The 10,478-nt window shown below is 31.9% G+C and overlaps 1 protein-coding gene across 1 annotated transcript in view; it reads right to left on the bottom strand.

Moving 5' to 3' along the window:
* LOC132739553 (serine/threonine-protein phosphatase 6 regulatory ankyrin repeat subunit B-like) overlaps positions 1-7,339 on the bottom strand; it is a gene marked incomplete at its 5' end in the record, with an annotated part of 31,838 nt that extends 24,499 nt beyond the window's left edge. The window contains 2 exons of the mRNA XM_060727265.1: positions 6,005-6,261; positions 7,121-7,339. Of these exons, the coding sequence (XP_060583248.1) occupies positions 6,005-6,261; positions 7,121-7,339 (476 nt within the window). The remainder of the gene's footprint in view (positions 1-6,004; positions 6,262-7,120) is intronic.
* Positions 7,340-10,478: the final 3,139 nt, after the last annotated feature.

A 10,478-nucleotide genomic window follows, 5' to 3' on the forward strand; every position in this document is an offset into this window, starting at 1 on the left:
AAATGGATGTACGAAATATGCTCCGAACAAAAATCAGACCCCGCCCGACCAACCGCAGCCGCCCGGAAGGGGGGGGGGGCTATAATACGACCCGCTTTTCAAATGGGCGTATAAAAAGGGATATATTTCAAGAACAAGAAGTAGGAAAAAGTAGGCGTCAAACAAGAAGTAGTGAAAAATAGGAAAAAAATTAATGTAGGGCCCGCTTGAAAGCCTGCACTAACGTGACGAAAATTTGTCTCAGTTTTATCTTTTGGAAAAAGGTCTGGGTCTAGGCTCGACCATTTTATTCTCTTAATGAAGCTTCAAGCTTCTGGTCTTGGTGATTACATCATAAGGTGGTTTAGGTCATATCTTTCTGAGAGACAACAGCTGTTTGATGTGTCACTTCAAGTATAACATGTGGTGTTCCCCAGGGTTCGATCCTTGGGCCCCTCCTCTTTTTAATTTACGTCAATGATATGTCAGCAGTAGTGAAAAATAGACTATTGCTATATGCTGATGACTCTGGAATACTTGTTTCTGGAAAAAAATTATCTGAGGTGGACATTTCTGTATTTGAAGATTTGTCCTCAGTAAGTCAATGGTTAATTGATAATAAGTTATCGTTGCACTTAGGTAAAACTGAGTCCATTGTGTTTGGGTCGAAACAGAAACTCAGGTCACATTCCAAATAAAACATAAATTGTAATGACACTGCAATAGAAGCATCCACATCCATCAAATATCTTGGGGTAACTGTTGATCAGTACCTGTCCTTTGGTTACATGGCAGACTCAGTAATTCAGAAGGCTAACGCCGGGTTAAAGTTCCTTTACCGTAAGAAAGATTTCCTTACACAGCATACCAAAAAACTGCTTGTCAATTCCTTAATTCAGTGCCACTTTGACTATGCCTGCTGTGTCTGGTATAATGGTTTAACTCAGGTTACAGACAACACAAAATAAAATGATGAGATTTGTTCTAAACCTTGATTCCAGAGTTCATATTGGCCCTTCCAATTTTAAATCCCTTAATTGGTTACCAGTTTGTAAAAGAGTTGAGCAAATCATGTTATGTCACGTTTTTAAGATTAAAATCCAAATGGCCCCAGAGTACTTAAGTGATTATTTTGTTTCTCGGGAATCTATGCATTCTTATTGCACCAGACTGAGTAAAAAAGGAGGGTATTGCCTTTCTAAGGTTAAAGGTTCCGGGTCAAAGTCTTTTAGTTTTATTGGTGCTAAACTATGGAACAGTCTTCCAACTTGTATAACTGAAATTAACAAATTTCATCGTTTTAAGGTAGCCATCTAAAGTCACTTTTTAAGTAGCATGTTAGTGTTTTTCTTAAAATTTCTTGCAAGAAAATTTTATGTTTTCATTTTTTTATTGAATTATTTTTCGGCTCAGGTTTACTGTTTCATTTTTTGAAATTTGTTTTAAATTTTTGATTAAGACTTTAAAAACTTTATCTTTTTTGAATAGCGTAATCTATGGCATGTTCTTTCCTTACATACTCATAACAACTGTGATAATTTTTTTAATGTAATCTTTTCTTAATATGCACATAATTATTTCTTAATGTGATACTGACTTTTTATTTACATTACCTTACATCTTAAATTGTGATAATTTTAAAAAATATCCTTCATTAATGTGATTTATCTTATAATTTGTGATATATATTTTTTCTTTTATGAAATACCTCTCTATGTCATGCCACCAAATGCTAAGGACCACAATGGAAATAAGAGCTTGCTCTGTTTTGTGTTATCCTTGGTTTTGGGAACATGTCACGGTTTACATAATATAGTATTTATTCATTTATTTATTTATTTATTCATTTATTTGTAATTGTTTTAATCTATATTGTGTTTGTTTATTGTGTAACATGTTTACCTTTATGTCGAAATAAATCTATCTATCTATCTAACAAGAACAAAGCAAGTTGTAATTTTATTTTACAAGGCACGACAACAACAGCAACCCAAGTCATTTAGTTTTTCTATTTATTTTTTGTTTTGTGGAAGTACTCTTAACCTGCTCCTGATATTATTACCCCGGGGAGTAAGCATTTTCCTTAAAGAATGTGCTGATTTATGTAAAAATTTAATACTACTCTCAATTGTAAAGATCAATTTATATTTTTGCTCAACAATGAAAATGAAAAGTTTATTGAACTTACTGCATCTTATATATGGCAGTGTTATAACATACGATAACTTGCAATTACAACAACTTAAAAATGTCAAATCATTGTGAGATTATTTTCCAATCTACATAGTAAAGGCTATAGAAGTATCTTTCCCACATACTAGTGTTCTATGTATGTATCACTGAGCAGGAATTTGAGGGTGAAATACCTTCAAATGTGTGTAAAACATGTTAATATGCACTTGTAAAACATGTTAATATGCACTTATAGGCCAATAGCTGATTGTATAAATGGTCAATTTAGTCAAGCACATTTATACAGTACAACAATAAATAGAACTTCTATCCTTAATTAGTAATTATAGTTATTTATTAACATCATTAGTCTTTGTCAATGTCACTTTTGTGCATTTCCAAAGATATTGTGGGTTAGTTATTTGATGAGGCTTTTTTTACAAATTCTATTTCTTTTATGTGTTGTCATTTAAAATGCCTTTGTTAATTGCATATAGTTACTAGTACTTTTTTAATTGTGTTATCAAATCAGAATTAGCTTATGACATCTTATTGTTTTATTTATGTACATTTACATTTAATGTACTGATATATATTCTATGTAATTGTATGCTGAGAAGGCCCATGATTGGAAATAATTCTATTCTATTCTAGCCTATACAGTAGCCTGATTTATCTGACCTGTCAATTGTGAATACATTATTACAATAAAAGTTTTATTTAAACCCGCTTCAGTACTGCCAGTGTTATTTACGACCATTAATATTGAATATATAAATAATGTTTTAAAAAGTCAAACAAGATTAATGTCAAGATCGTCATCACATTCATAATAGCACAGTCTGTTAAGTGATTGTCAAGAGAGGTATGTTCGAGGCTAAACATTGTCAATGTCATTTTTTTTTGTTCTATATTTATCCAGTATTCATGTATTTAAATGGAAAATAGCCGAGTATTTGCAACAATGAGAACACGGATGTTAAGCAGCATAGAACACTTTTTGGTCTCGTTTTGTATTATATTTATGGATATTATATGGTTTTCTTTTATTTATTTTTTTTCTTGTACTCTTTCTTTTTGGAGTAGATGGTAATTCATCAAGGCCTAGGTTGATATCAATAAGTTAAATACGGCTTTGTCCATATTTGTACCCATTCATATTATATGAATTTACTAATGAAATGTATAAAATCACTATAAGTAGTTAGTAACAAACAGTCTACTGTTTAAGTATTTAAGGTATTACCAGCCTAATGCATTACCTCCGCTTTGAAGAGTATTCAAATAGGCTAGAACTACTGTTAACTATATTGAAAATGAGGACCGTGGGTTCAATCCCCAGAAGAATCAACTTTTTTTCTTTCTTTTTTTTCTTTTAACATTATTTATGTATCTCTCATGTCCCATTTGGAAAAGAAAAAAGTTTAATTTTGATTTTTTAAATTTATATAGGTATTAATTGGTAAATTATGATAAAATCTAGTAATAAATATGGTACCTGATATTTTCAAAGTGTAGTAAAATCAAAACTAGACGGTAAAAGTATTTCATATTTTACAAGATCAACCAATATACTTCTTTAAAAATTTAGGGAAACTTTGAAAACAGGCACTCATTTGGGTAAATTTTAAGGATTTTTTTTAATTAAGCTCCCTAAGTAGGAAAATGGTCAGACACGTGGTAAAAATGGGTGAGGTAGGGTAACATTTTTATACAGATTTCATAAAAAAGTAGAAACCATAATTTTGCTTATGTGGATTGTTAGCTGAATGGTACTATTTGTTTCTTACCAAAAATTAATGGGAAAACATTTTTCATTAGAATGTTATTGCAGATTATTTAAAGGTACCTCATTTCTCAAAAGGGCCCTCATATCATCCTAGCTTGAGTTCAGAAAAGTGGCCATAACTTGATTTCCGTACGGTAAACTTTGTTTAAATTTTGCATACAGGTGTACTTTAAGGTAAATATCTGACCTATGATGTCAATTTTAGTTCCTTATAGTGCCAATTAGGGTGGTAATACCTAAATGAGTCTTCAGCCAAAATATCTTAATTTTCATTTCCTCGTATTCCTACGCGGCTTTGGACGGTAACCTCTGATTCCATTTCATTCCATTTTTCTGAGTTTGTTTGCCCATTGTTTTCTCGTTTAGATCACACTCGTTTTTTTACTGCGGGGACGACATACTGTTTTTCATGGAATGGCATCAACTTGTCAATATGTCCAAAACTGCTTCTTCAGGTGCTAAGCGCGTGGCCAATAGCTAAGTTTTATCAGTTCTATGACCAAACTCAATGAAACCGACAGTATTCACACTTAAGCCATTTGAGAAGTTTGTGAGGACTATTATATCAGAAACCGAAAGTTAAAATTACTTGTACATTTACTAGCACTTGTTGACGATATTTCGGATTGAGTTATAAAAGTATCCAAATAGGCATGCTTTAATTGATTCTGTTTGTCAAATATAATTTTTAAGCATGCTAATACAAAAAAGAGTATATTCAATGTCAAATAAATACCCCCTTACTCAGTATACGAAGACAACACCATTAATTTTAATCATCTAATGTCACATGATAAAAATACTTTTAATCCGTAGTATCTCCGAGAAGTTTAAAAATGATCAACGCGAGGTGTTCCGAATGCTCTGTTAAAGTGATTGATAATAAAGATTAATACACAATGATTTACTTCTGTTTTGATTAATTTATCAAATAAAACATATCCCCAAGAAAAAGAGCAAAACGACGACATTGAAAATGTTCCCGGCTCGGTTGTGCAACTTTGTAAATTAAGTGAGAGAACTACGGTCATAATTAACTTGTGGTTTAAAGTACCCGTCAATATATATCTGCAAAATACCGGATGAAAAACCTGTCAAAGTTGTTAACAGTACAACTCTCCCTTTTGGGAGACAACGATTTTGGTAGCTACATAGATGTTCCGATCTAAAACAAGTGAAATTAATTTATTTATTGCAAAGTCTTAATTTTAGATATAATTGAACAGCTCTTGTAAAGAAGTTGTGTTTCTACCGAGTATTGCTCACTGAACCATGTACAACGACGTCCCCCCATTCCATTCACCTTATACAAGAGCGGGTCAAGAATTTTAAGGTTATTATTGTTGACTACGCATGAGTTCAGGATCGTGTACAAGTTGAAATTATTACTAACGATGGCGTTTTGGGTATGAGGGTCTTTTCCACAAAATGAAGGTTTAAAATATTACATTTTGTGGCGTTTATGCATTACGACAATCAAATATTTTTCAGAATAAACTAAACTAATTGTTAATGATACGGGAATATATAGGTTTACCTTTTCTGTACCCTTAAGTAAATTGTAATGAAGTTATGCTGTATTTTGTGCCGTTTCTCACCCTTCAGGAGTGCAACAATTTCTTCTTATAAGTGCAAAATGTCTTCTTATAACTATACAAACAGACACACAAAGGCCATCATATCTTAAAACCGTTTGTACCACAATTGACCTTTGAATTACGCAAGAATGTATCTTTTAGAATATATAAGCAATATACTGATAGGTTCGTTGACCTTTGCGATTGAAACAAACAATAAAAATTAATATAATTGATTGGCATATACTCGTATAAGACTTCAATTAAAATTACACATATATTTAAGCTTAAATAAACTTAAACAGGTACGTTTGGGTGCCTACCCCTTCCAGCGTTTGCGCCATGTTTGTAGTTTCAAGTTAGGACCTTGTATGGCGCTTGTCTGGTAGTCTGTACCACTGGATATATTAGGGGTCCTTCATATGTGTATTATTTTCTTTACACTTATTTAATTTTTTTTAATGAAATGAAAATAAATCAAGCATACCGTTCAATTAGAAAGTTTACAATCTCATGTTTGTTATTCCTTGCTGCTATATGTAGAGGTGTTCTTTTCTTCTTGTTTCCTTCATCAATCTTGTCCTCATAATAATGAAGTAAAACTTCGAATAAATCCAAATCATCTCCACTTGCAGCAATGTGTAAAACATTATTTCCATCTTCATCATCTCCAATGTTCTGTTCGTTGTTTGACTTTTCAAGGAAGGTTTTTAAATCATCGCCTCCCTGTCCCAACCTTAGGCACTTTGAAATAACATATGACATGAAATTACTTCCAATTGAAAATAAAGAATAGTCTGTGTTATTCTCATTTGCATATCAATTAATACAGAAGCATTTTAACTTCTGTTTAAGTCTATTCTAGGTAGCTTTGACGATAGTCTTTAGTAACCACTAATGTTTTACGTGCAAGAACAGGACATAACCTGCAAGCTTTTCAGTTTTTTTGCCATTTTGGTCGTTAAGGTTTTCATTGTTTCTTCTCTATAATAAACGTGATCTAAGTATTCATTAGCATATTTAAAGCACCAAAAATAACACCACCAGACAGGGTCAATTAGTTCATCAGGTAAGTTGCATATGTACTTTAACTACCAAAAGTACTTTTGGACTATGCACATCGGACGCTTAGTGTGTTTCTTCGGGACAGAAAAGACGCATAGCTCATCAACTGATATCATACAATTTCACTTCGCTTTTTTCTTTTTATTACCTTAAAATCATAGGTTTGTAACTATTTTACGCTGAAAATAAGCATGTTATTAGAGGGGTTTACACAAAAAACGACTGTGACAAAAAGTCATTTGAGGCATGTTACTTTTAACATGATAGCTAACATATGATATAATGTTAGATGCAGTAGAAACTTTTGACGTCAAATATGAAAATGTATTCAATTATAAATCAATAAGGGAAGAGTTGTGATTGTTATCGTATAAACTAGATATAAGTCAATTCGCTGGCAAATACATGTTTATGATCTAAGTATCTTATATTGTGCACCTTTTGTTAGTTTTATTCTTTATCTCTTTACTTCTTTCTCTTTTTTATATTTAAAATTAAGGAATTCGAATAATATATCAATATATATTAACTTTCCAACCTCAATAAGAAGTTCTTTGTAGTTCTCTTCACTATCTGTGTCAGTCTCTTCATTCTCTATACTCTCTGCGTCTGTGTTATTCTCGTCACTATCTGTGTAATTCTCAATACTCTCTGCGTCTGTGTTATTCTCTTCACTATCTGTGTAATTCTCTAGCTCATTATCTTCACTGTCTGTATCATCCTTGTCCCTGTTTTCATCAATCCCTTCACCCCCAGTATATTAGCGTTGTCCTCGTTATTCTTGTAAGCATCATCATTCTACAATTGCAGTTTAGAAAGAAAATATTTATAAACAATTGTGTAAAATATGAGAAGCATTTTTAAAAAATATAAAGAAAGTATTTTAATATAGTTTTTATTTTTATGTTAAAAAGCATCTTCAGTAAGAACGCTGATAGTTACTGTAAAACTCGAATATCTACTATATTTTCGTGACTGTTCACGTTTGGTTTCGTGATGAAATATGGGTTACTTTGTCTAAATCTAAATATGGTCCTTTAAATAATAATGAGAACAAAAACACCACAAGAACATGCAAATTTGTTTAAGTTACTGAAAATAATGTACAGTGAAAGTTGAGAAAACCGGACGGCTTTCGGACTGAGGGTTTTGTCCGGTTTTCTCAGCGGTCCGGTATTCTCAATGTCCCCTTCAGATATTCAGGATCTTATATTATAACCGAGCAATGACTTACAGAGGAATGATAAAAATACATGAACATATGTTTTAATTGTTTTAGTCCAATTATTGCATATAAATACAATTAAAGTTTGGATTTAAATGAACAGAAGTTACCTCATAACGATCAAGTCCGAGTACATCCGCATACGTTTACATTTGGGTAATGGGTAATGATTTAACGAACATAGTTTACTTTGTTTGTTTATAATAATATCATATTGGTCAGATTTTTAAAGTAGGTCTCGGCAAAGTTTCACTGTCATTAATTAATTTAACTTTGTCACTTGTAGACAGCTCTCGTCGAATTCTTTTCGGCCATGGAATAGAACTTAGCGCCGAAAAAAATGTCGTTTCCGTTGGCATTTATATAAAACGGTAACATCTATATCTTACAATAAATCAAACTGTGAAAAGAGACATAAGAAAAAAAAATCAGACAATCATTGTTCCGTTACCGCTCAATTAACGTATTAGCCAATTGATAAGTACACAAGGTTATTCACACATTCGGCGTCCGGTATTGTCTGGGTAATTGTCTATATAATTGACTTTGTAGTCCCCAATCAACCGTCCGATATTCGGTTTTTACAGATTCCGGTTTTGTCAATGTTTAATACAATAGATTAAAGAAGGTAAAATTTGGGACTGAATTATTCGTCCAGTATTTAGAGAGTTCCGATTTTCTCAGCGTCCGGTTTTCTCAAATTTCACTGTATAACTTTATAATAATAAGTTATCATATAACTTTAGTTGAGGTTAAAGATTTCAATGCCAAATGTCAAAGATCTGTGTATTGAAGTTTCCCGCAATTGTTTGACTGCTTATTTATTTTTGTAGTTTTTTTTATTATTTTTTAATCTTATCTATTTAAATATTTGGCGGAATCAGTTTTGACTCAGATAGTTTATTAGTTGTATTATATTTTTTTCTACAGGAACAATTGTGATGCTAGGAGATATTTATGCTTTGGATATTATAAATTTGGGTCTGATAGAATCCTGAGCCTTGAAATTTGATTTTGTTAAATACAATATGTGTTTAGAGGCCGTGCATCATGACATTTTATTTAAACGTGTTTTAAAGAATGTTTTTCATTTACATGTTGTCATGCGATGCATATTTTTCTAAACGAAAAATGTGGTTATGGTCTAATAGAATCCGCCATTCTGTATCTTTCACTTTCAACTTAAGTGGTTTGCATCTTCGTATAAAAAGATTTGTGTGTCTTATCACAAGGTTTTGGTCATGTGTAAGCAACATTCGTTTCAATAGGTTTATCTCAATACACCTTATTCTTAAACATGTGAGTTATTGATTACACTTCAAATAATCGATAGACATATAAATTGCGATGTATATCAGAGAATATCATACATTTCAGATAACAAAATATTATATTGTTCTTTTTCTATCTGTAAATGTGCAATTATAATATTGATATAAAAGAATATATATACATCCGTCAGATGTACGTACTCCCGGCTTTTATATCCTTCCTAAAATTCATAAGCAGTATAGTGAACTGTACCCTTTAGGTTATCCTGGACGTCTGATCGTTTCCGGTTGTAAATCAAGAACAGAAAATATTTCTATGTACCTACATTCCATTTTAAAGCCATTAACACATAATATACCTTCGTATATCAGGGACACTTCTGATTTTATTGCCAAACTAAAAGCCACTTCCCTTGGGTCGGGAGAACATTACCTTGTTACGTTAGATGCTATATCTCTATATACGAACATTCCCCATACAGACGGAGTAGAGTCTTGCACACATGTTTTAGAGAGAAATCCCCCCCCCCCCCAAAAAAAAACGTTCATGTAATGAAATATTTAAACTTTTTTCCTTAGTCCTAGAAAATAATAACTTTCAATTCAACGGTGATCATTATACACAAAAAAATGGGAACAGCAATGGGAAGTTCTATGGCACCCTCTTACGCTTCGCTTTTAATTGGTACATTTGAAAATGACTTTTAAGCCAACGTTTTTTAAAACCTAGTCTATGGTTCCGTTTTCTTGACGATATATTTTGTATATTGAGTTATTTTCTTGATGATTTGAATGCTTTTATTGATAGTTGAATAACTTTCATACATCTATAAAATTTACAGCGAACGTTTCTAAATCTCTCGTATCATTTTATTGATGTAAACGTTTAATTAGACATATTATTCACATTGATATACATGTTAAAGAGACAGATAATCACCAGTATTAAGAATACACTTCCTGTCATCCAGTGTCTTGTAAAAATGGTATTCCGTACAGTCAAGGAAAACGTTATCGCCGTATCATTTCTGACGATAATGTTTTCAATCATTCTTTACAGAATTTACGTACATACTTCAAGGAAAGAAATTATCCTTACAATGTTATTGATAATGCACTTAGTAAGGTTTCATGTCTATGAGGCCCTGTGTACTAACAACAAAACAAGTGATTGCAGAATTATTCCCTTTGTTGTTGAGTATAACCCAACTTTACCTAATATTAGTAATATCATTAAAAGTATTGGGATTTACTTAAACTTTCAAGTAAATGTTCTGTGCAAAAGCTTCATGACAGTAAACCTGTGGTTGCATTTAAAAGTCTTAAAAATCTAAAAGACATTCTCGTTAATTCTAATATTAGGTCTAATAACAAAATTGCGAAACGTTCATCCAAATGTA

The sequence above is a fragment of the Ruditapes philippinarum genome, unplaced genomic scaffold (assembly GCF_026571515.1).
Source record: "Ruditapes philippinarum isolate M1 unplaced genomic scaffold, ASM2657151v2 ctg520_1_1_1_1, whole genome shotgun sequence".
NCBI classification, from domain to species: Eukaryota; Metazoa; Mollusca; class Bivalvia; order Venerida; family Veneridae; genus Ruditapes; species Ruditapes philippinarum.